We start from the raw sequence: 27,147 nt of genomic DNA on the forward strand, positions 1-27,147 counted from the left end.
TTCAAGATTACACATACTCGGGACACAGTAGGCCCTAACAAATGTTAGCTCCCTTTCTCTGAGCAGTGTGGCTAAAGAACAATGTGGGCCAGAGCCGTAAGAGGAAGGACAGCTTCCTGGAAAAAGTAAATTTTATGCTGGGCTAGACAGAGACAGGTAGGATTTAAATAAGTGAAGAGAAGGGCTGGGCTGAAGACACAAAGGCAGTAAGAAGACTGGCCACATGTCCGGGGAGCAGCCGATGGTGAGGCTGGATGGGTGAGGTGAGACGAGATGTAATGGAACGTGAATGTCAAGGAGCACCCTGGCATACCCTCACCTGTGCTCACTGAAGACAGAGGTATGCAGAACCGTCTTCTCCAGCAGCTCAATCAGTTCGTTAGGCAGGTCAGCTGTCATGAAGGCCTTCACAGTGACTGAGACCTCTTCAGGATCCTGTGTTTCTGACAATGCTGTTTGTACCAACTGGTTTAAAAAATCATTAGAAAGGTTACATAAAGTTCTTTCAAGATGGTATCTTTGAAGCTAAACAGAAGGGAAAGATTCCTCCAAGACAGTCTGGAATAGAAAATGGGAGATTTCTCACGGTACAAAGGAAAGGTGTTTAAAGGAGTCAATCACAGGGATTTCTCTGTTTGCCCTATTTTAACAATTTCTTTCTCTCACACCAAAAGGGCTACAGACTTATCTCTGCACCAATGACCATACTGTAAATTTACTCCAAAGCCAGGAACACAGTGCACTAAGCAGGTAGCTGAGACGCACGTCTGCTTTCATCTTCGTTTTCGTAAGCCATTGTTCATAGCAAATGTGGCCTCCACAGGGCCCCCACTGGCCCCTTGATAGCCTAGAGCACTGCCGCGGCTGTGGCCCAGCCCACCTGCAGGGATGCAGTCAAGCACACCCCGAGCCAGAGCCCTCAGAACCACGCTCTGAAGGAAAGACCAACAAAAGACTGGCCACGCACCCCTGATTCAACTATGGGTGTCTCACCTACAAGAAAATGTACAAATTGGGCAAAAAGACATTTTTCCAAAGAATACAATTCCCAAATAATAGCGGGCTAGGAGACCAGCACTGTTCTCTTTGCACTTTATAGCAGGGGCCTTCGGCGACTTCAGGATCTATCATTTCTGTCAAGTTTCTGGTTTTCATCAGGTGGGCAATAGCAGTCCACTAATGAGAAAGAACAGACAGCTCTGAGGAGGTCTGACACGCTGACATACACCTCTGGCCATGAACTTTCACCATGCAATCGTGAGGGGCTTCAATGGAACTAGGATCAAGGTCAGCCTAGTCCACCTTACAAGCGGCCACTACATACTCCACGGCACCGTAAGAGGCAAAAGTTCTTGCTCCAAGGAGTTTATAACAATCCCAATACACATGCAGAGGAGGTCGAGAAAAGGGGCTACTACAGTAGGTAACAAGCCGCGTACACTCAAGGGAAAGGACAGCTGCGACATAGCAAACCAAGTCCACTCAGAGGAGATGTGCTTTCAATTCTCGAAAACCTTACAGCACTCGAAATACACACTGGTTGTTTTAAGGGCAAAAATAAATTTCTACCATCTATTTGAGTTAAACAGGATGCCCAACCTAAGGTCACCTCAGAACACTGCTTCCAGTAAGTAAACTTTCCATAATGAGTTTCCACTCCAGACCTAAAAGCAGTCTGCCACTGCCATCACACATTCCCTCTAATTAGAAGGGCACTGCAGGAGAATGTCCCCAGGAGGCGGCTATGAATACTCAGTCACAGCGGACATAATGACAGGACCAGTGGCTCCACACAGACATGGGGAGACCCAGAGGCACCCACTGGCTTCAGTTCAGCGTAACGTTAAAGCTGCTCTTCCTGGTTCCAATATGATGTGACCTACAAGACGCACGAGGCAGCAGGACCACAGCTGGAGAAACCTGTTGTCCGCGAACTTGAAGGAAGATCCCTAGAGGACTCTTAACCGACTGCCCCACGCTCTCTGCTGCTCAGTGGCTCCATCAGGTTTGGATGAAGTGCATTAAACTCTCAAGAAAATCTGAGAGATGGATAAGTCCAAAGCTGAATAATGAAGATTCAAAATAACGTGAGCTTCTACACAGCTAGAAGTGTTCCACAATAAAAAGTTTATTAAGAAAAAAATAATAACATGGGCATGACAACAGTGGACAGAGAGCAAGAAGGTGAAATTCAGTAGAGATACAGGGGAACGCTAACCCTTGAGTTTAAACAAATGCGCCCAGTGGGCTGGCAACGTCCTCAGGGCAGGTAGGTGCTTTAATTGACCACCTCAGGCTGAATGAAGCCCACTTGTTGGACCAGGATCTCATTCCCACCTGGTCTTAGGCCAGCCCTGAACACTGTGCTCAGCAGCTAGGGGACAGCGCTGAGGAAGACGAAGGCACCATCTGCTAATGCTGAGGGCCTACAGGAAGCCCACTGAAGGGCGAGGCCAACAACTACCTGTCAGGGTGCACCTAGGAAGGACCCCCTGCCCCAGCACTGGACCCCAGCTCCAAGGAGACGGTGGATGGTCATAAGGGTACAAGGGGCTCCTCAACTAAGGGAAGTCCAGTTGAGACAATGTTGACAGTCACTTAACTTTTGTCAGCAAGGGCTGAGGTGGAAAAATATCAGGATGCAGCATGCAGGCATGCCATCAGATATTCCTTTTACTGAGGCTGAACATCCCTACTTTAGAGATTAGGGCCAAGCCTGTACCCTTAACCAATAAATGGCTCCAAGTTAGCGCACCCTTGGGAATGAAACCCATTTTTAGGCAAGCTGCTTCTAGAGAGAGAAGAGAGTAGTGAAGGTTTGCAAGATTGTCTGATCACACCTCTGAGATGTTTTTGATATAATAATCAAACCAGTCACTTGAGCCACAGATGATTAGAGGGCAACATGTGGGCGCGCACACACATACATCCCCCTGCCCTTTCTGTGCCTCACCTGGTCAACCAGCTGTCTCCTGGATGGGCTGGTCTCCTCAAGGACTTGAGCCCAGAGCTCTGGGTCCTTCCTGTGAACCAGGTAGTGGGCCTCGCTTTTGAACAGAGAATTCTCATTGCAAACCTGAAATGAGCACACTTGTGTATAACACAAGCAGCCAACCACTGGAAGCTACTTGAGGGACCCACCCCAGTCAGTTCCCTCTGACCTGACACTTGCGGAAAGCCAGAGCCCAAGAGAGAGATGTAGTGCTTCGACATGAGACCAGCAGCATCCGAAAGGGTTGACAATGCCCTCTTAAGAGCGACAAGCTGTCTCCAAAGGCCCATTTCTCAGTTTACAACTTACAGCAAGGTACAGCTCCTCGCATATCAAGCCCTCTCTCTAAAGCGGTGTTGCCCAGCAGAAGTTTCTGAGATGAAGATGTTCGGACCTGTGCTGTCCTATAGAGCCACCACTAGCTATGGGAGGCTACCAAGCATTTGAAATGTCGTGGATGAAGGAGGAACTAGCTTTTAATTTTAGTTAATTTAAATTTAAATACTCACATGTAGCTAGCTCTAAACTATCTCTAAAGTGTTATCAGAATAGTGTAGAACTGGTATAGAACAGCATACATGATGCAATATTTTAAGGCCTACGAACATTAAAATATGCTTTCATTGACTGAACTTGAGACTCTTTTCTGAATGTTTCAATGTATCTCCAAAAAACCAACTGTCCATTGGAACATTCCAGTCTGTGAGGGACTTGCTAAGGCCTGGCGGGAATCAGATTCCTTGCATGATCCACGTGTGTCTGCGAATGCAGGCTGCTCCTGTACACAGCAGGTGGCCAGGAGTGGGCTGGCCCAGCGCCAAGCACACAGGTGCCTGCCCTGAAATCTCACCACAGCTCTCCTGCCCAAAGAGCAGACCAAGGGTGTCTCTGTCCTATGTGAACTGCCTTACTAAAAGGACACATCACCTCATAGGGCAGATGGATGCAAAGACCTCCAAAAGGTCTTTAACTGCACTTTGTTAAAAAGGTGGTAAATTAAGCCAAAAGGTGGCTTATGGTATCAAACTAACTAAAGTCCCCAGGCTCCCCAGAGACTCGCAGGTGGGGGGCTATGTCCGCCCAGATTGTCGCTTCGGTGGTGTGTCCAAAGCTAGAGTAGGATAAGAAAAGCGAGCTGCTCTTGATCTTCACCTCTGGATGCCTGATGCCTAATAGACTCCTGTCCCAGCTGTGACTTTCTACTGTGCTGCCAGATGCTCTGAGGTGCTGAGGGCAAACAGACCAGCTGCCCACAAGGAGCTTACAGTCAGACGAATGTCAGGTGCATGCACATGAGATTTCTGGAGTTTTAGGTCATGTGGTTAAGTATCAACAGCTCAACCTAAAAAAGTAATTGAATACATGTAGAACCAAGCCAAGGCAGAGGTAAGCAGGAGGCCTGGGGGAACATTCCAAAGAGGGGCCAGTGAAAGCTCCGTGGTTGGGAAGAGATGGTGAAGGGCATGTACAAGGGGCTGCACCAAGAAGAGGGGCAGGAAGTGCAAGGGAATGCAGGTGGAGAGGCAAGAGGGGAGGTGGTCAGGTCGGTTGGGGGAGGGTGGCAGTCCACAGAGGAGCTCCTGGGTCAGGTAAGGGGTTCAGTTTTGCCCTCAGGACACTGGGCAGCACTGAAGACTGTAAGCAGAGGACTGATAGGACAGACCAGGGGCCAGTCGGACCCACAGGCACAATACATACAAACAGGGCACAGGCAGGTCAGAGACAAGGTGTCAGAACTGGAAGGAAACTAAGGTTATGGAAATGCATTTCACGACCCGCCATGGTGAGGTTCAGAGGCAGCCCTCATCAGACCCCACAGACGATGCGTCTGAAGCCCTGCCTCAGGAGGCCTGGCAGCTGAGCATATCTGCCGCACACCTCGATGAGCTCAAGGTCACACTGCCCCCTCTCCCAGGCAAGGCAGGCCAGATGTGGGTCCCTCTTCTCAGAGTACTGGCGCACCACAAGGCTGTTGTTGTAGGCATTCTCTCTCAGGAAGCACTCGGGGCTGCTGCTGTCAATGCAGATCTTGGCGAGCGCACTGTGAGTGGCAGGCTCCTCACAGCCTTCATGGCTCCGGGACTCCAGCCAGAGAAGCAGCAGCTTTAGCCTTTGAGAGAAGGAAGCGCACCATTAACAGTCTCAGAGCTAACGTCCAGCCCCTGGACTCTGAAGGTTGCTTCTAGAAACAAAATAATCTCCCATTCCATTAACTTCATGTTGCTCTAGGGACCAAGACAGATTTGAGTTCCAGATGTCAATTGTTAAATTTTTCCCAAAGGTCTTCAATATCAATAGAAATAACTCACTAGTAGATCTAAAGATGTGTTACGTGAAAGACCAGCCAGAGACAGTCAGTCCTGGGGCCAGGAGGCTAACGTGAAGGGATCTTAGAGAATCAGTCAGGGACTTAAAAACGAACACTAGACCGCAGGGCTACAAGAAGATACCAGGCTAGAATACCTTACCTGTTTCCGTTTTCTACTTCAGCCACCAGCTCATCAGTGGAGAACTGTCCTCTCACCACCATGATTAGGTTTTTAATGATATCCTCAGAACAATCTATATCAAGCAGCCCTCCAACCACGGCTGGGATTCGGCCAGGGTTGACCTAGAATGGGCAAGGTGGTGACTTCAGTGCTGCATGCACAGGTCATTGCCCCAAGGCTCCCAAGATTTGGACAGTATGGTCAAAAACCTGAAAGGGCTCCTGTGATGAAGCGAACTGTTCCCCCTCCAAAATTCATGTTGAAGCTCTAACCCCAGATGTGACTGTATTTTAAGATAGGCCTTTGAAGGAGATAATTAAAGTTAAATGAAGTCATAAGGCTGGGGCCCTAATCCCATGGGACTGGTGTACTTATAAGAAGAGGAAGAGGAGCCAGCCCGGTGGCACAGCGGTTAAGTGCGCATGCTCTGCTTCTCGGCAGCCCAGGTTTGCTGGTTTGGATCCCGGGTATGGATATGGCACCACTTGGCAAAAGCCATGCTGTGGTAGGCGTCCCATGCATAAAGTAGAGGAAGATGGGCATGGATGTTAGCTCAGGGCCAGTCTTCCTCAGTAAAAAGAGGAGGATTGGCAGTAGTTACTCAAGGCTAATCTTCCTCAAAAAATAAAAAAAAAAAAGAGGAAGAGACAGCAGGGGCACAGGCAAAGAGAAAACACCATGTGAGGACACAGACAGAAGGTGGCTGTCTGCAAGCCGAGAGAGGCCTTGGAAGGAATCAAGCCAAGGTGGCAGGGTCAGCACCTTGATCTTGGACTTCCAGCTTCCAGAACTGTGAGAAAAAAATGTTTGCTGTTGAAAATGTTTGCCTGGTCTGTGGAACTCTGCTATGGCAGCCTGAGCTGACTTAAGACATTACCCTTCAAACTACCAGTCTCAGACACACTCAAGGGTCAGAGGCAGCCTCTTAGGTATAGACTATTATCACCAACCACCAACCGAGGCACAAAGGCAGCCAAACGTCACCTGGGAGCCAGCAGTGATGGTCCCAGCAGTACCTTCTGAATGTAGATCTATGTACTTCTGCAGGTTGTTTCAGTATAAGTACAGGACGAGGTTGTAGACAAAGTCAAAGCCATCACACACAATGATGAAGGGGAACTGGTCTGTGAGGCTGGCCTCCTATGTGTTAGAAAGCAGAGTACATGTAGGCAGTGAGAGCCCCAGCGCAGGAATGGCACTGCTTCTGCCAGCACAGTGGCCCCACAGGATAGTCAAGACAAGACTCTGTTCTAGATATGTCGTCTTTTTAAGGTGTTTGCTTTTGGGGATGTACTATTTGCTTTCAGAAACATGTAGGGGAAAGAAAATAGTATTTGGTAAAGAAAAAAAGAACTCTGCTAAATTTTGGAATAATATTCCAAATTGGCCCAAAATGAAACATTTTTTAAGACAAGTAGCTAATTATGCATAAATCTGACCCAGACCAGGCAGCAGAGAGCGGGCGGCTCTCAATTAACACCTGCCAGTAAGGGCTGCCTTTTCAGACGAGCAGTAATACTCCATGGAACATCACCTGTCAATGCAGGGCGCTGCCCCCAACACGTGCTTTCCACACCCAGCAACCCACCACACTCATGTCTCCCCTTTTTGGCCATACCTAGACCACACTGCTCAGGTTCAAATGCACCCTTGCAGTCTTGGGTGTGGCCATGTGACCCAGTCTCCTCTAACAGAACATGAATCAAAGTGTCATGTGCCACTTCCAGCCTCACCCATAAAAACATCCATGCTGGCTCCTCTGTATTCTTTCCTTCTTCCAGTTGACCAGGAAGGCGATGTTCAGGGTGACATGTTGAAGACGGCAAAGTAGCCATGAGCTCAGTCCATGAAAGATGGTAGGAAAAGAAGCCACCTCCCTTACCGCCACGTCCACTCAGGACTGTGCATGAGAAAGAAATCGACTTGTGTTTTATGCCACCAGTAGTGGGGGGTTCACTTGCTGCTGCAGCCTCGCCCAGCCTCATTAACAAGGGCACAGCTGGGGGGGCTGCTGAAATACACAGCAGCAGGACACTAACTCTCCACTCCCACGTCAGCCAATTAAGAGCACGGCCTCAAGCTTCTTTCCACAGAAGAGCAGTAAAACAACTAGTGGGTTCCTCTAAGAACTTCAGACCTCAGAGTAGAGTGCTGTCACTGGGGACCTAGGGAACACTGGGGACCTAGGGAACACTGGGGAGACAAACCCAGCTTTCCAACTCTTGGGCAGCTGGCTGACGGTTTGCTCAAGGAAGGCGGGAACGCCCAGACACACTCACCTTCAGAAAGTTCTTCACCTGCTCCGGGTGGTAGCAATTATCCTTCCGGCATATCCTCTCCACCTCCTTGATCTGCCCCGTCTTACAGGCAGCCTGAATGTATTTCAAGTGCACATCTGGATCCTGGCTGAAGTTCACAATTGAACCCAGGAAGTAGAATAGGCCTAAGAAGAGAGACTGTTCCATTTTGCGCCCTCCTAATACCAACTGCCTTCTCCAAGGTTGTAGCCCACCTGCCCTTGACGGCCCAGCCCACAATGACCTTGTTCTGTTTTCCAAGTACCCACAGCCCACACAGAATTTACAATCTATGTGAAGTTCGACAGCTCTGGCATCTCCCCAAAATAGCTAATCAGAATTCCACCAAATTTGGGAGGTATATCTGGGATGTTCTGATGTAAAATACACGCTATATATGTACATGGAATCCTTCTCGGGGGCCCAGGTACACCTTAGATGGTCATCTTCAAGAATAATTCAAACTGAGGTAAGGTAAGAGGGCTCTGTGACTGTTGCTCTAAAAAGACATGCCAGGAACAGAGCAAAAAGCAATGGCTTCAAATAGGAGCCTCCAAATGAAGAGTCTGCTACCTAACACTGAGCTGATGGCACAAACGTGAGCCACCATGGACTGGGTTCCATAACACCCAGAGGCACGGATTTCCCAACCATTACAGGCTCCAGCCAGGAGGTACTGGTAACAATAGCAGGACATGATACCCCCGAGCAGACCATTTTCCCCAAGCAGGTCTTTGGCTGTAAGCTGGGAATGGAACCAGCAGCCCCAAGGCAATGGTTCCCACCAACCCTACCCTACCGCTATCTCCCATCCCAGAGCCACCCCACTGCTGCTGCAGCAGACTTTCCTCTGATGGCATCTTCTGACCAGAAGCCCAGCCCGAGTGAGAGCAGGTCTTCCCCTCATTCCTCCAAAGTCCCAGCATCACTAGGCACTCACTGGACAAATGCTGTGTCTCCATCCTGGGCAGGCCAGACAGCCGCAGCTTGTCCCCAACAGACCCTCACTTGGGAAAGCCACGCCCCATTAGCACATTTCTGGGTGTGATGCTCACAGTAGGGCAAAGGGAAACAACCAGGGCAGGCCCACCAGCCCAGCAACCACATTCCTCAGGAGCTCTGTGGGGTTCTCACTTAGGGGAAGTCATAAGCCCTGGTGACTTTTTCTTTTTTGTAACGCAAGTGCCTGACGTAAGCTTTGATTGGTCAACTTCAAAGAGGGTTATCTCTAATAAACACACTGCCAGCCACAAGCAAGGCTGCCTCTCCCCCAGCTGAGGTGCCTGTTTTGGGGATCTTGGTTGATTTTGATAACTGACCATTTGCACCACTTGATTTTTCCTTTGCTCTCTTCCTGTGCTTTCAATTCCTGCCCTTACGTTTTAAATTCACCAATAAAGAGTAAGCCGATGAAACCCTAGTGCCCCACCCTCGACCTCAAGAAAAGCAGAACCCCAGGCCCATGTGCTCTCTCTCTTTACCTGCAACCTCACTACATAGCCCCAGGTGTCCTATGTAATTTCCAGCTCCAGTGAGTAATAAACCTTTATTTTTTCAAAGTTTCCTGATGGTTAATGCTTAAGGGCATCTTGCAATCATAAGAAGAATCACAAGGATCAGTCCAGCCACAATATTAGTTATTGACAGGCTGAGGCCAGCACAAAACACTCACCCTCTATGGGCTGTGCACTCCAGTGCCACTAGTTCAGGGTTTCAGGTGAACTCTGTGGCAGACTGTGCAACAGAGCCACTGGGTTTCACAGAGACTCCAGAGACACAAGGGGGATTCTAAGTCCCCCCCCCACCAACGCCAACCAACTGATTTCTTCCTTTGCAAAGACCAAAAGAGCTACCTAAGCCGGGTGACACACACAAGAGAGCGGGAATCTTCTGCCATTGACCAACACCTGAGGCACTGAGTGCTACATCCCACTCAGCTTGCAGGAAGACTGTTAGTTTGGGCGGGCAGACAGTGACAGCTGAACAGGAGGCATGGTCAGCCGGAGGCTGCACAGTTTACCTTCGTAACTCTTGAAGGATGCAAACAGTTCCACCAGGGGCTGCGTGCCCAGCTGCTCGTGGTACTTGGAGGCAACCTGCACACAGAGCTGAAGGTTCTGTCTGACGCTGGCAGACAGCAGAGCACACAGGCACGCCAGAGAATCCTCCACCAACAAGGAGCCAAAGAAGCTGACAAGCCAATGGGAAGCAAGAAGTGTCTGTCCACAACTATGCTTCCACCACTGGCAAGATAACCGGATCAATTTTTCCCTCTGAGTGTCAAAAATATCAAGAATTTCCACTTGAAAGAGCAGAAAAGCAACTGTCCCTCGTGGTGAGAAGTGGGAGCTGGAGTAGACTTGGGACAAGACACTGACCTCAACTGTTTAACAAGCTGTCAGAGACCCTGAGACTCTCCATGGTTGATACTAAACCTATTCTATAAACTGGAATGCAATAGCTATTTAGCTCTCACTAACAGTTTCAGACATCCCTGCTAGAGTTGTCAGTAAGAGGTTCTCTCTATTAGACTAAGTCAAAGGTGACAGAAAGAAAGAGGTGATACAGGGCCAGCTGTGTGGCTGAGCCAAGTGGGTTTTGTGTGTGGGCTGAAAGAGAAATGCACATGGCAGTGACAAGGCTCATGCATAGGAAGGACACATGGCACACTCCCATAACCACCAACTTTGCAGATTTGGAAGCATGTGACCCTAATGGCCAGGTGAAGGTCATCCACAGTGGGAGTGCCCCAGGGGCATGCCATACCTCAGGACTGAGGAGGTGAGTGTGGACCACAGCCCTCTTGATGTCGCACAGGTCAGTGTAGTGCTCTAGTGCCCGGTGCAGGAGGTCCGCCTTTTCACAGAGCTGGGCGTTATGGGCCCTATCATAATGTGAAAACATCTGATTTCCAAGGACGGCATCTGCAACCTGTGAAACAGTGAGTTCAGTAAGAAAGCCTGACTGATGACGATAACTTTTTAAGAGCAGCTGCTCAACCATGCCTCCGGCACACCTCCAGAACCAGCACTCAGGGGAAGTGGAAAGGCTTCCCATGTCTGGGCCCCTGCACATACCCATGCTTCCAGAGCAGCAGCAGCTGCTTGTGGGTCCTGAGCAGAGTGCTGGCCGTCATTCCAAGTCACCTGAGGCTCTCCCAACGAGGCTCTGTCCTCCTAGTTGCAGAGCTGACCCAGCATTTGTGGCCGAGGCTCTGCCATGAAGTGCTGTTACTGGAATCAGTGCACACTGTTGCTCTGGCTTTTCAACCATCGCATTTGTACAGTTTTCTCTGGGAGGTCAATGTGAGAGCTCCAGTCTACCAAGGCCTCCTTCTTTAATGAGCTCAAGCCTCAGATTAGTAACAGTCAGAATTAGACCTGAAATTAACAAATCCTATTTGTGTTTACCAGACTTCTCTGGTTAAACGCAGAATAAGGAGTGGCAGGTTGCATTTGAAAAACAACACTCCTGGAAAGAATTTTGATGAGGCTTAACATTATCTTTAAATAAGTAACCTCTGTGCTAAGAAGATGCATCAACAGAGGAACTCTCCAGCTTTGCTGAGTGATCTGACCCTCCATGTCTTACTAGCAGCTAGTCTTGATGAGACGCATGCTTGGGGGCTTCACTGGCTGCCTAGCACACTCTTTCCCATTCCTTCCAGGATACGGAATACCAACCAAGTACGTAGAAACCAAAGACCTAGTCTAACACCATGATGCTCCAGGATTACACACGCTCAGGGCTCCCTATGGAGGAAACGATCCAAATCAGGTGCTGAGAGCAGTTTTGTAACATCTGGCACTTATCTGCCGTCCCCACCCTCTGGTTTCCTTCATATCTATTCCTTACTACCCTCTTGTTTGAAACGTTTCCCCTTTATTATAGCAACAGTGCAGTTTAGAGAACTTAGAAAACATAGATAAACCAAAAAGAAAATGTCAACCAAGCTCCAACCTCCAGAGAGGACTGTCCCAGCCTCTCGGGTGCCATGCTCAGTGGCATGCCCATCCAGGCTGCCCTCCTTTGAGGTCAGGGCTCTCCTTAGGTCTATCTGCTCAGTTTCTGAGTTGTGCTTAGTTTCTGTCTCAAATCTCATTTACTAAAAACTGTCATTTATCATCACCAAGTCATCAGAGTTCAACAGAACACCAAACAACAAATCAACTGCACTTGTGTGTCCTACAGGTGGGATCTGACCCCACAGCAGCAGCTAACTTGTGGATTTGAATAACCTGAGGTAACAGAACAACATAATTAACATATTGTTTCCTAATGGAAAAAAAATATATGATTGTTAAAGAAAAGCAAATGGGAAGACAGATAAGAACAAAGTGAACTTCTACAATCCTATCCACTCAGACAACCATGGTTAACAGCTTGATATAAATTCCCCCAAACTCTTTTCTTTCATGTATATCCAAATGATTTAATCACACCTCCTCCCCAACTGTCAGGTCAAGAAATGCCTCACCATAATGAGATACCACTTCACACCCATTAGGATAGCTATTATTAAAAAAAAAAAAAAAAAAACCACATGCACAGAAAACAATAAGCATTGGCAAGGATACGGAGAAACTGGACCCCTCATACACTAACTGGTGGGAATGTAAATGGTGCACCTGCTTGGAATACACTATGGTGGTACCTCAACAAGTTACACATAGAATTATATATGATTCAGCAATTCCACTTCGGGGTATATGCCAAAAAGAACTGAAACAGGGCCTCAAACTGATAGTTGTACACCAATGTTCATAGCAGCACTATTCACAACAACCAAAAGGTGAAAACAACCCAAGTGTCCACCAAAAGATGAGTAGATAAACAAAATGTGGCATATATGTACAATGGATTATTCAGCCTTAAAAAGGAATGAAATTCTGATATATGCTACAACATGGATGAAGCTGGAAAATACTATGCTAAGTGAAAAAAGTCAGACACAAAAGGACAAATACTATATGATTTCACTTATATGAAGTGTCTAGAACAGGCAGATTCATAGAGACAGAAAGTAAAACAGACGTTACCAGAGGATGGGGGAGGGGACGGAGACTTATTGCTTAATGGGTACAGAATTTCCGTTTGTGGTGATGAAAAAGATCTGGAAATTTATAGTGGTGACGGTTGTACAACATTGCAAATGTACCTAATGCCATTTAATTGCACACTTAAAAATGGTTAAAATGGTCAATTTTGTTACATATATTTTATCACAACGAGAAAAAAAAAGGAAAAGAAATGATGCCCTAATTGTAACTGTTTCTATGAAAGTCTTGCACCGTGGATTCTGAGAATCCCTGGCAGGAAAATCCTGGACAATGTCCACTGAGGCAAAGAAAAAGCCCTGGCACAAGCACAACCCAGCCCAAAGCCACTCCGTCTCAGTGTGTGAGTCCCATGCAGAAGAGAGATAAGTGTGCAGGCCCTTGGTTTCAGCCTAGAAATGTCACTTGCCTGGGGTGCATGAATCAGGTTCATCTCCAAAAGGCAAGTCTGGAGGTGCCCCTCAGATGGGCGATTATTCTTCAAGGCGTCCAACAAGAAGGAAGTCCACTCCTGAATTAAACTGTTTTCCATGAAAACGGCTACAATCTGAAACAGATTGCAAGCCACATATTTACTCAAAGGAAACTGTTCTGTTTTCCTATTGAAATAGTTCCTGAAATTGAATCTCATTTAGAAATTCAACAATTGGTTCCTTCTTCTGCATTTTCTTACATCATCAAAATTCATGTAATTTGGGGCCAGTCCCATGGCCAAGTGGTTAAGTTTGCGCACTCTGCTGTGGTGGCCTAGGGTTTCACCGGTTCGAATCCTGGGTGCGGACATGGCACTGCTCATCAGGCCATGCTGAGGCGTCGTCCCACATGCCACAGCTAGAAGGACCCACAACTAAGAATACACTACTATGTACCAGGGGGCGTTGGGGAGGAAAAGGAAAAAACAAAATCTTAAAAAAAAAATTAATGTAATTCATAGCTATTCTTTAATAGTAGGTAATTCTGTGAAATTTCATCACCTACGTCATATTCACCAACAAGGCATTTTACTCGAGTAGATTAAAGGATGTACTTTTGTCACATATGAATCCCCAGAATCCTCTGAAGTAGTAAAGCAATCTTAACAATACATTCCTTAATCAAATCCTAGAGGCAAGTCAATACCTGGTGTGTAGCCCATATACTATTGGTATTTTATTCAGACACAACTGGGAAAATCCAAACATTGACTTAGACGCCAATCATTAAGGTTAAACTGATGTTAAAGAATTAAAAAGCCTTAATAAGAGGTGATATATAGGTAATAAATGTACTAATTGAGTAATTGTTCCCATATTCAAAGTATATCAGGAAAGCTTCTAATAAAAATACTTTAAAAATATGAAATACAATCCAGGTGTAAACTGGAGCCTTCCTTCCCCTTGAGATCTACATACATTTGGTTCAAACCCCTTAATCATGATCTCCAAAATATCTGCAAATTCCAAGACATATAAACCCAATATAATCGTATTTATTCCTATACAGGCTGTTGGTCTTGTTGCCTTGCTTCAAGCTTCGTTACATACCTCTGTATTACCCAGAGCCCCTTGGACACAGTGTACTGAAGGTGGCTTGTCATGTGTTCACATCTAAATACTAAGTAGGTTATACTAAAACAACAGGCTTACGTTTATCTAACTCCAGGTTAGTCAGACAGCCATGAGATGAAAGTCTGCAGACTTGAGGGCACTCACCATGACCAGGCACTCAGGCAAAGTTCAGGCCTCTTGTCACAAGGGATAACAAGGTGGTGACTAGGGTGCAGGTGGGATTATCATCGTAAAACGACATCCTCACACCCTACCACCAATCACCACACAGAAACAAGACCCTCACAACTCAACACACAATCTAAAATACTTCAAAACAAAGGGAAACAAGTATTCAAATAATAAAAGACTAGAAGACAAGCTCCCCTAGTACGTCAGATTTTTTAAAACTGGAAGATTAATAGCAAGCAAGCAAAGAAAACAATCGAGACACTGGGAACAGGAAAATAAATGAAAGAGACTCTTCTAGACAGCTATACAAAGCCACGGAAAGCTGCCTCAAGCCAGGCTCACCTGGTCAGTGTTGGCCAGTGGCTGTTCATCCTACACGAGCATTTGAGAAAACTGCAGGCCCTGGTCTGGGCTGATCCTCATCACACTCCTCAGCAAAAAGATCTGGTCTAGGGCATAGCCAACCTAGAAGCAAGGAGACAGCCATTGGGAAAATAAACAAAACACCTTCAATGTTAAAAAAAAGTAGTTCCCAATTGCCTGCTGATGAGTGCAACAAGCTAAAAGAAGAGATTTCCAAAATGAAAGCATTCTTGGCTCGAAAAAGATAGTGAAACAGGAGAAAACATAAGGTAGGCAGCATCTTCCCTTCAGCTAGCATCACTGAAGTGCTTCGAAATGGCATACAAAAAGACGGCATCTGAGCGAGAAGGCTCTGGAAGCTCTGGCACTGGGAAACTAAAGGAAGAGCAGAAGGAGGAGAAACAGGACTAGCAGTAAACTTGGAAGCTGAAAGGACAACATACCACGACACTTGGGAGTGAAGGGACTTCCTGAGCAGAAACGGGCAAATGTCAGTCTTTTACTGTTTTCACAGTATTCTATATATAATTTCCTTAATATGTACATTTAGTGACTGTTAGCTAATGATGATTAAATGAGCGATAATTTCAACAGTACAAAGTTCAAAATATTCTGTTCCTAGCCTGTCATCATTTTTCAGCTGCATGTAAAAGGGAGGGGGAGATGATTTATTTATTATTATAAAGATTTAATGTTTTTCGGTGCTGATAAAAAAAAGAAAAAACTTCCCCATCCTTTGTTTCAAACAAAGAAATAAAGAATGTTATGTGCTATGTGTTTGTGCTGGCCCTCTGCCAAACATAACATGCAACCCAGAGTACAGATTCCATGTACACAGAGGCACAGTCAACTACACAAACAGCCCAGACCACAAAGAAGGCACCCCAGCCAGTGTGCAAGCTCCAATCAACACCCAGCACAGTGGCCAGTGGGCTGCGGGGATAAGGCCTGGGAGCCCACCAAAACATCGAACTAACACACAGAGGGCGCTGAGGGGGAACGGAGAAGGGAGAAAAAGAACAAGAGAAAATGACAAGAAAGCCCCAAATGGAAAAGAGATGGGAAGACTGTAAACAGAAGACAGGAAAATAAAAAACTGAGGAAAATAAAATACGACCATTATCAACGAGTGACAGAGGTAAACAGCAGCACTGACAACTCTCTCAGACCAGAGTACTCATGCAGAAGGGCATTCTATAAACTTCAGAATCAGCAACCACCCAACCACAAATTAACTATCTGTGAAATGCTAATGGTTAAACACACATTACCTTTTTGGCACAGAGCACAATTTTTTGGAATTGGCCTGTTTCTGCAAAACACTGGATAACTTCGCTTGGCACGTTTGCCTGAAGGTACACACTCAGAGCGAGTGTAGGGTCAGCAGTTTTGACCAAATCTCCAAGTTCTTTGGAACACTCCGGCTGCAGTGTGCCAAAGGGACAAGGCGAGATTAGGACGAGAGGAATAGTGAGCCAGGACCTAGTCTTCAAACCGTGCTGGGGGCTGTGATTTCACAAGTGTCTGCACCTTGTCTTCCTTCAGCTGCTTTTCTAAGAGGTCTTGCGCCACTGCTGAAGAACTGGACGGCAGAGTTCTAAGGATTCAAGTTGGCTGAGCTGACCTGGTCAAGCAGGATTCCAAAGGACTGGAGCAGAGGAGAAGCCTGCCCAGGCTGGGTGGGATACTCTGGAACTTCTGAACCGTGTCGTTGGTACGCAGGATTCCTTAATAACAAATGGAAATGCAGGTCGTTTTGTTGTAGTCACAGGTCATCCCTTCATTTAACTTGATTGTATAAAAAAAGTCTGCCAAGAGAAATTCTGTACTGAATTATCAGTGACAAAAAGTCCTCTAGCAAGGCAATGGCTTCTGCCTTCAGCAATGACCCCATTGCAGTGGTCTCAGTCCCAGGGGCTGTCTCTACTTAGGGTCCTCCATCTCCCCTAGCAGATGGCAGGGGGAATCAGGTTTCTGCATCAGTGCCGCAGTAGCGGAGTTCTACCATCACTACATTCTCTCAGATGAAGGCTAGAAATGTTTTGTGCATAAGCATCACTGAAAAGACAGGAAAAATCCTTCCAAGGAGAAGCAAGTGAAAAGCCTTTATCTACTACTCATCAGGAGAAGATCCAATCCCAGGACAATTTATCCTAATGAAACAAATCAAAGAAAATGCCCTAAGCTTGGGTGCTGGCCCTGTGGCAGAGAGGTTAAGTTCACGCACTCTGCTTTGGCAGCCCAGGGCTTTACTAGTTTGGATCCTGGGCACAGACATGGCACTGCTCGTCAGGCCATGCTGAGGTAACATCCCACATATCACAACCAGAAGGGCCTACAACTAGAATATACAACTATGTACTAGGGGGCTCTGGGGAGAAGAAGAAAAAAAAAACGATGACTGGCAACAGATGTCAGCTTAGGCACCAATCTTAATAAAAAAAATAAAAGAAAGAAAATGCCCTAAGCAGTACTGTTGTACTTCAGAAGAGTGGAGAAAGTCCAGAGCAGAAATACGACTAAATAAAACAGGGTACAACCACTTGATGTATTAGACAGTTACGTATTTGCTAAGCTAAGAAGTTGGGTGAGAAATATGTATGCACATAGACAAGAAGTGGAAGAAAACGAAAAAGACTACATCATTGTAGCAAGATTGTGCTTTTTGTTCATTTGTTTCCATTACTGTCATGCCATTGGCAGAACACTGTAAAGCTGAAAACTAACAGAACACCACGATACTACAGCATCAGTAATGGAAAGCTTTTAGGATTTGTTTCACTCTCAGGATGGCACACATGTTCAAGTGTTGTTACCTTTGGTGCAGATGCTGCTACTTTGGCAGTTTCAGCACTGCTCCCCCGTGCAAACAGGGTACTGAATTTTCTCTCAAATAACTCCTCTGCCCCAGCGAGGTTACCAAAAATGGCCAAATGCAGACCAAGGTTTGGATTCTGAAGCACGTTGGTTGCATAATTCACAGTTATCTTCCTCAACACGAACTGACAGCACCTACAAGGACCCAACAAATGAGACTAGTTCAGCCTAGAAAAGTGCTCCATACACACACACTGCTACATTCAACTCACAGGAGTATCAGCAAAGGTCTAAGGCTCATGCTGAGCACGCTCACAACGCTGGCCTTAATGGTGACAGAATGCAAAGGGGCCTAACGCCTAAAGGTACCACAATAGAACATCATGGTACTGCTACAGCATGGGGTTCTACACAGTTGTTTAAAAGACTATAAAAATACTAAATGAGAGAAATATAAAGTTGCATGGGCATTAACTAGAGATGCATTTGGGATGACAACCATGCCAAAATGACCCGTTTGGGTGGAATTGACAATTTTTCCTCTCAAATTTTTTTTTAAGCACAGATTTTCTTCTTTTAACTGTCTTTTTAACTTTGGTTGAGAAAGGTAACCTAGGTAGCATAGTATCTGCTTTTTCAACCCTCCTCAGTCAACGTGTGCGTGGCCCGAAGATGCTGGTGGTGTGCATTAGAACTGCTGCTCCACTGGCAGAAGCATCATGCAGGAAGGGAGCTCTTCTCTTCTGAGAATCAATTCTGTCTTAGGAATGGTGCTGTCTGAGAGGTGAAGTGATGATATGAAGAAGGGAGACATGAGCTAAGTTTAATAACTGGAGCTAACTACACCTGATCACTTTTTTTGGAGAAGGAGGAAAAGTTAAGCTCCAGTCTCCAGTGAATGAAAAAGGTGGGAGATGAACCCTCAAAGTTACATACCTGTCCCTTTTTGTTGACACTAATAATTCCAGAGGTAGGTTCATGTGGAGCAGTTACAAAGATTGTGTCAGCACTAACATGGTTCATGTAGATGCACATGCCAGACTCCAGGTCATACATATGAAGATAGCTATACTTTGTGATCACGTAAATAATACCATGTTTAACTCCAATCTATAAGAAGATAGAGAACAACAGGTGGAAAAGTAGGGAGAAGCCAAATAAAGCAAAAGAGCTCAAGAACGATAAAAGAGGACTTTTGAGTTTTTAGACCAAAAGATCATTTAACATCGCTGGGAGCAGTGCGTCCCCGAGACATGGATCCCAAGTTGATTCTAGTCCTACCCCACTGAGAACTAGTTTTCAAGCCAATACTTTTCCTAACCACTCTCAAATAAAGGTCCAATAAATCAGGCTGTTCTATCTATCTTTCAGGTAGAGCTATCCTCTCCCTGGTTTCTAACCAAATCCAAAGCAAGCTGCAAGTTCATAAAATAAGGGAAAAGTTCTGGATAAAAACCTCAAACACTGAGTTCACATTCCAGCCTGTCCTCTACCACCACTTATTAACCTTTGACCTCTGCCAAGGCCATTGACTCTCACAGAAAAATACTTCACACACAGGAAATCCTGACAGAGTGGGAGAAAGATAAATTTGCCCAATTAGATTATTATAAAACTTACGGTAATTTAAAATATGTTGTACTATGAAATAATTAGCATAGGAAGAGATAAGATGGAACTTAATTGAGAACTCTGAAATAGAATCAAACATATCTAAAAATTTAACATGAATGAGTAGGTATTTCATATCCATGGAAAACAGACTTTAATCAGTATACGATGTTGATATAACCAGCTGGCTATTTGAGGATGGGGAATGAGGGTAAAGAACTGTACCCCTATCTTACTCTTCAGATCAAAGTAAATCCCAGATAGGTCAAAGATTTTTAAATAAAAATTAAAGCTAAGAGAGCAATAGAAGAAAATATGAACATTTTGATCATCTTGTGGTGTAGAATTCTTTTCAAAACATGATACCAAAGCCACATAAAAATGCAAAACTTCTACAAGGTGGGACATACCACAAATAAACTTTTGTTATGACTGGGAAAAAACGTTTATTTGAAACACATCAGGCACTTAGTATTCCAAAACTATGGAGAGTTCTTACAAATTAGATAAAGAGGGAAAATGCTAAGATCAGGAAGAGGCAATTAACAAGATGCATATGAATGACTGGTAAACCCATTCCATCTTCACAATAATCTCAGGACGGACATGAACACTGCTGGACATGGTCCAGCTCTGAAAGGTGGCGTCGGCAGAGTGTGAACTGGCCGGCATGATCATGAGAGTCAGTGACATGCACACGTCCCTGACCTACCAGTTTCATTTCTAGGAGTTTATCCTTGGACTTTTGGACCAATGCACAAAGAGGTATGGACAGCAATATTCCCATAAGTGTTTACTGTAAATGTAAATACCCATCACAAAGGATTGCCTAAATGAGTTATAGCACATCCACAGAACAGACGGTGCAGACATTAAATACATACGTGTATTTTATTGGCATAGAATGGTCTACAACATAGTGAGAGAAGGTTGTAAAGTGCAAAGCCATTTCATAGGAGTCTACTTGTATATATCTGCATAAATGCATGCACGTGAAGATATTCCCAAAGGGATGGGCAAAAGTATCAGCTGTGGCAGGATTTCAGTTATTTAATTCTGCTGTTACACTTACTGATACTGTTGGAAATTTACGGACAATGTATATTTTTGTAAGACAGAAAAAAAGCCAATTTCACTCTGGGAAAAAAATCGCATTCTTTGATTATGTAACTACTTCCAGAAATCTAGCTTAAAGAAATTATCATAAATATGGACAAATACTTGAAACAGAAAAAAGGGAAATAATTGAAACATCCTACAATTATGGTACATCCCTAAAAATAATTGTTCATTTCCCCCAATATTCACAAAGAATGTAACACCTTATGGAAATGCCTATAATGTACCGAGCAAAAGAGTAAAAAAAAGAGAGTAGATCACATAATTTTACACATATAGTGTGATCCCAATTTTGTTCAGAAAAGGTTTACAACTAAAGTTTTTATATAAAAAGTAGTAAGATCTTTGATATATTTCACATCCAATTGGTTCAGCTACAGATTATTGATTTCTTCTTTATATATTTTTGTACCACAGTGAACACCTAACCTTTTATAATAAAATGGAAAAGACCTGGGACTTTGGTATGTTAGCTGGAAAAAGTCCTGCTGGCCGAAAAGAGTGCTCCTCATCAGAGAGTGCTGAGGCAGCCTGAGCTAGAAGGCGAGCCTCAACGGCATCTTCCCTACGTTCTAATATCAATGTCATCTTCTCCGTGTTCCAGTATCACTGTCATCTTCTCTGTGTGCTAATATCAATGTCATCTTCTCCGTGTTCTAGTATCAACATCATCTTCTCTGTGCTCTAGTATCACTGTCATCTTCTCTGTGTTCTAATATATCTACTGTGACACCTTCTGAGGCAAAAGAGGCCACTATCTGTGAGATCTATGATTCACTCAAACTCAGAGAGCAGTACATTCATACCTGCATAGCCACTGGGAAATCTGTCTGAGCCTCTAGAGGGGAAAAACATATCCACAGCTTTCTTTATAAAAGGTTGGTTTCCTGCTGCGGGCTATCCGACTTCGATTATGTGCAACTAGGAAAGAGATTTTAGGTCAATCCAAGTAAACGTTCTTGGTGGCAGACTGATGCTAACCAATGAACAGTGGTGAGCAGAGCCTTAGGTCCACGCTCTGTATGACTAATGATAAAACTTACATTCAAACAAACGGTCAAGGTGCTTATGTTATTCACTAACCTGCTCCCTATCACCAAGTACAACAGAAAGAACCAATGCCAGGAAGCCTGAGAAACATTTAGTTTCAGCTTGCTGACCAAGTCACTTCTCCCCTCTCTGGGCCTCAGTGCAGATGCCCACGAAACAAAGGGCTCCAACGGATCTGCTGTCTCTTCCAGCTCTGCCACTCTGACCTCCTGGACACAGCTCAGGCTAACACAAATCAGTTAGTAGACAGGACCACACGACTGAATGCCAAACTCACAGGAGAGTCAGTCGTGGCAGAGCCTGAGTTTTTCAAGGTTATGCTGGAGGATGTAAGGAACTCTGGAGATTCTGGAAGAAAGAGTAGATGAGGCAGCCCGTCTCTGCTTTTATCAGGACAGTTTCAGGTCCCTTTCATCTAACGGAAAGTTATCATAGCTAAAACAAGTCTGGAAAAAAGTCCCGAGCAGAGGTGCATCAGAGACACAAAACTCAAGGGCTGGAGAGGAGGCTCAGTGAAGGAAACGGATGAGTGTCCACTTAAGGACAGTCTGGATTTGGCCCAGCAGAGAGAAGGGGAAATACCAAAGAGGCTTGAGGCAACCAGAGGATGAACTCCGAGAGACGGGCCAGAAGGCAGAGGGATGACGCAGCGAGGGACTAGGGGCTACTGTAGGTCAAAACGGGGGGAGACCGAAGCTCCCTGAAGAGGGGCACTTTCAGATAAATGGTAGTTTAGGAAAATCCTTTTCGATGGGCAGAGTGGGTCTGAGGACTTAATAAATGGCTATTTTCTAACCCAAATATGAGTGACAAGGGCCTAGTCGACCACAGACGTGAGAATTGCTAAAGGCTGAACAGTGCCAACAAGAACAGAAAGGAGCTTGAGAGTGGTTTCTTGCTTGGGAGTTGGGAAGGATGGTGGCACTGCCAACAGAAATGGGGCTGTGGGAAAGGAAGCCAGGCTTCTTACGGAGGTGGTGGGAGAAGGGCACGACTATGGACAAGTGGCGCCCACCTGTGAGAAAGTTAGCAACAAGGAACTGGTATCCAGACAAAACTCAGATCCATACACGGAGACTGCAGAGCCCTCAGTAAGTACAGCTAGGCTCAATCAGAAGGCAGGCATGTGCAAGGGGCACAGGCGCAGGAAACCACTGAATGGACCACACACCTTCCACTGTGGTAGGGGAAGTGACATTCAATCACAAAATAGGCAGCACTTGGGACAGATGCTGCGGGGGTCTGTGTGGTGGAAGGGGCTGCCAGGAAAGACTGCCCCTGGCCGCAGCTCCACCCTGAAGGAGGGGCCTGCCTGGCAGTCGAGTCTCAGAGATAAGGGAGCCCGCCTGCCTTAGGAGCCCTTCTCTGTCCAGGGCCGCCGTCCACCTACAGAGGGTGTTTCTGGTGTGCTCTTTTCTTCACAGGGAGCTTGGTGGGGCAGGTTCTGCTCCTACAAGGGAGCCTGTGGCCACCTAACTCTCTGTGAGGAGGTGAAAAGCCTCATTCTGAGGTGATACAGTAGCAAGCTCTTTGTGTAGGCTGGTATTTTTACCTGAGTCCTATTCTTCTATTGGTTCTCAACCAAGGAGAGCATGAAGTACGTTACACAAGAGACCAAAGTACCCAAGTACGAGGACCTACGAAGAGGAGGTTTGGAAAGCCGCATACTGATTAGAACTCTTCTCTGGGGAACACTTCAGGGCTGGTGACCAACCCAAAACAACGATTTCAGGAAGCGTTTTTGACAAGAGTTTACTGGGAGGAGGACTCTGTTTTGAGGCAGCTCTCCAGGTGAGCCACAACCCTGGTGCAACCCCAAGTCTCCCCAGCATCATGAACTCTTACACCTCCACATCTCTGCCCACAGCAGCCTTGCCAAACAGGTGCTGGCCGTGCCTCAGAGCCTGACAACACTCCACTCGCCCCCAGGGCACAGCCTTTCTCTCTGCAGCTCCCTTGGGGTCTCACCTCCACCCCACCATCTGGGCACAACCAGGCCTCGGTGACGTAGGACCCACGCCTTAGGTAAGGATGGCTGCACTGGCTCTGTCACAGCCATTGCTCCCAGGAGACGGTGCGTGAGAGTAGAAACCAGGCCCCGCTTACCTAGCCCAGGTTCAGCAGGCTCTGTCCAAGAGGACTCTTAGGGAAAGGGACCAATTAAACACTAGTCAACTTGAGGTCACTAACTTTATGCAAAGGTTGGCTGTGAAACCACCAACAGGTACAACAGGTGAATGGTTCTAAACACAGCAAGAGCTTCATGAAGCACCTGCAGACCATTCCCCACTCCCAGTTATAAATTGGTTTTGAAATGTTGGTTAAGCGGCTACCAATTACACACGTACAAACTCCTGACAGACTCAGGACACTCTTCTGAAGGAGGAGACAGAGTAGATCTTACCTTGCCCCCTGCGGGATTGCGTACAGCAAAGCAGAAAAGGGTGGCAGGCTTGGCATTCCCCTCGCTCTTGAACTCTGCAAAAGCAGCAGCAGGGCCTTTTATGGCTTGTGAAACCTTCCTATAAACAGAGTAGAGCTGCATTGCCCCAACCACACGATTTTGCTAAGAAAAGACATTTTGCAATAATGGGAGACAAAAGAGATGGACATAAACAATTGTTAAAATGTTTCTAAAATGAAAGCCTCATACGTTGATATAGTTCCTCTAATAAAAAATAAGTTTATTAGCTAGTAAAAGGCATGAAATAACTCTGAATTTGATAGGGAAAGATGGCTACAAACACCAGAGAAAAAGACTACAAAACAGTAAGATAGATGATCTCAATTTGTAAATGTGTGTGTATACACACAGATACATATATATGTGAGTATGCATATATATATACACACATAGACAAACACACATACACACACACATACATTCACAGAAAGTTAAGTTTTTGGAGGAAAAACTCCAACATGTTAAGAATAGTTTAAATCAGGAGGATGAGATTATGGGCTAATTTTGAAAATAATGTTTTCTGAAATTTCTAATTAGCAAAAATTGTATCTTTTATAAAACTTAGAACTTAACATTTTCTAGCAAAGAATTTCAATACATTTATATCCAATGTTAAATGCTCAAAAAGCTAAGTAAATGGAACATGAAAGCATCACAGTTCAAGCTCCTAGAATTCAACATTCAAACCAGCATCTCTGCCAAATGAACCTCCAAAAGCAGTCTGTGGGCAAAATTCAGATATTCAGTTGATTCCCCACCTACCCACATCTCCTTAAAAGGGGAAAACAAGGAGCTGGTCCAGTGGCGTAGCGTTAAGTTCAGGCACTCTGCTTCAGTGGCCTGGCGTTTGCAGGTTCGCATCCTGGGTGTGGACCTACACAATGCTCATCAAGCCATGCTGTGGTGGCGTCCCACATACAAAATAGGGGAAGACGGGCAACAGATGTTGGCTCAGGGCCAATCTTCCTCACCACAAAAAAGGTGGGGGGGGACAAAAGCTTCAACTTTTTTCTTTTTAAAGATCTTTTCTATTGCACACACATTAAAATTACTACACAAAACACTGATTCATGCTACAACATGGATGAACTTTGAAAACAAGCAAAGTGAAAGAAGCTAGTCACAAACTGATTCCATATATGAAATATCAAGAATAGAGAAATCTAGAGAGACAGAAAGTAGACTAGCAGTCACCAAGGGCTCAGAGTAGGGAGAAACACAGCAGAAACCCATAGACAAATGGTATGCACTCTAACAGAAGAATGAACAAGGACATTTTAAAATGAGAATAAGGACAGAACAAGATTTCCTCTCCCTAGGAGACAATGGGAAGATTTTCGGCAACATGGCGACAATAGACTTGAATCCCAGTGCTAGAGAAGATGAAGCTGAAGCCCAGATGAGAAGGCGAAGCAGAGAGAACACCTGAGATCAAGCCTGGAGCCCTGGGCTCTTACTCCACCTGTAGTCGCAGACCCACAGGCTACATGTGTAGCCTTGGGCAGTGACCTGCTTCTAAGCCTCAGGCTCCTGTTAGGTGAGGTCCACCTCATGGGGATGGATCTCCTGTGAGTGTTATGTGTGCTTTGGGTTAAGACACAACAAGGACCATAGCTGGCAAGGATTCAACACAAAAATGCTTTCTTTGTGACAGGCTCTGTGCAAGGGGCTAAGGATAAAGAAAATGAATACAACACAGACCATTTCCTTAAGGACACATGATGAGGGCTTCCAGCAAAGAAGCAAGCAATTGTAATATAGGGTATTGACTCCTATGACTCATGAAAGAGCGAGATTGCTATGACCTCACGAGTTCAGTGAGTCAGGGAAGGCTTCTCAGTAAGTGACAAGAGCTAACCAGGTGAGGAGGAAAAGTGGTTTGAGAGAGAGGAGTAGTAGCATTTGCAAATGTTTAGACACGGGGTGGCAAACTAAGGCCTGTGGGCCAAAATCCACCCACCATCTTCCCCTCTCCCCTTTTCTTTTGTTGAGGTGAAATTCACATAACATAAAATTAACCATTTTAAAACGTACAACTCATTCAGTGGCCTTTAGTACATTCACAATGTTGTACAACCATCGCTGTCTCTATAGCTCCAAAACATTTTTATCACCCCCCAAAAAACCCTGTGCCCATTAAACAATTAGTCCCCACCCCTCTTCCTCCCTGGCAACCACCAACCTGCTTTCTGTCTCTAGAGCCATCCAAATATTTCATACAAATGGAATCATAAAATACGTGGCCTGTTGTGTCTGATTTCTTTCACTTATGAGGTTTTGAGGTTTGTCCATGCTGAAGCATGTGTCAGTACTTCATTCATTTTTAAGGCTGAACGATATTCCATTTTACATATAAACCACATTTTGTCTACCCATTCATCCACTGGTGAAGATTTGGGTAGTTTCCATCTTTTGGCTATTAGGAATAATGCTGCTATGGACACTTCTGTACAAGTTTTTGCATGGATATACATTTTCATCATTTCTCTTGGGTAGATACTTAGGAGTAGAATTGCTAAGTCAAATGGTAACTCTATGTTTAACTTTCTGAGAAGCCGTCAAACTGTTTTCCAAAGGAGCAGAACCAGTTTACAATCTCACTACTAAGGTATGAGGGTTCCAATTATTCTACATTCTCACCCATACTTATTTTCCATTTTTAAAAAATTACAACCATCCCAATGAGTGGTACCTTACTGTGGTTTTGATTTACAATTCCCTAGTGACTAATGATATTGAGCTTCTTTTCATGTGCTTGTTGGCTATTTGTGTATCTTGGATGAATGTCTATTCAAGTCTTTTTGCCCATTTTTTATTTGGGGTATCTTTCTGATGTTGAGTTGTAAGTGTTCTCTTATATATTCTGGATACTAGACTCCTATCAGACACACAATTTGCAAATATCTTCTCCCATTCTGTAGGCTGTTTTTTCACTTTCTTGACAATATCCTTTGAAGCATAAAACTTTTTAATTAAGGTCTAATTTATCTATTTTTTCTTCCACTGTTCATGCTTTTTGTGTTATACCTAAGAATCCACTGCCAAATATGAAGTCATACATATTTCCCATGTTTGCTTCTAAAGGTTCTATAGTTTTAGCTCTTACATTTAGGTCTTTGATCATTTAGAGTTACTTTTTGTACATGGTGTGAGGTAGGGGCCCAACTCCA

General features: G+C 45.2%; 1 protein-coding gene across 1 annotated transcript in view; it reads right to left on the bottom strand.

Annotated features, from left to right (window-relative positions):
- Positions 1-27,147, bottom strand: part of CLTCL1 (clathrin heavy chain like 1) — a 147,308-nt gene that overhangs the window by 43,073 nt on the left and 77,088 nt on the right. The window contains 22 exon segments of the mRNA XM_046641074.1: positions 320-465; positions 2,954-3,076; positions 4,871-5,102; positions 5,461-5,603; positions 6,498-6,513; positions 6,515-6,621; positions 7,761-7,924; positions 9,799-9,997; positions 10,545-10,709; positions 13,245-13,382; positions 14,896-15,018; positions 16,188-16,340; positions 16,447-16,478; positions 16,481-16,543; positions 16,546-16,596; positions 16,599-16,646; positions 17,735-17,898; positions 17,900-17,928; positions 18,670-18,843; positions 21,270-21,302; positions 21,304-21,384; positions 23,918-24,079. Of these exon segments, the coding sequence (XP_046497030.1) occupies positions 320-465; positions 2,954-3,076; positions 4,871-5,102; positions 5,461-5,603; positions 6,498-6,513; positions 6,515-6,621; positions 7,761-7,924; positions 9,799-9,997; positions 10,545-10,709; positions 13,245-13,382; positions 14,896-15,018; positions 16,188-16,340; positions 16,447-16,478; positions 16,481-16,543; positions 16,546-16,596; positions 16,599-16,646; positions 17,735-17,898; positions 17,900-17,928; positions 18,670-18,843; positions 21,270-21,302; positions 21,304-21,384; positions 23,918-24,079 (2,546 nt within the window).

This window comes from Equus quagga, chromosome 15 (genome assembly GCF_021613505.1).
Source record: "Equus quagga isolate Etosha38 chromosome 15, UCLA_HA_Equagga_1.0, whole genome shotgun sequence".
In the NCBI taxonomy this organism is placed as follows: domain Eukaryota; kingdom Metazoa; phylum Chordata; class Mammalia; order Perissodactyla; family Equidae; genus Equus; species Equus quagga.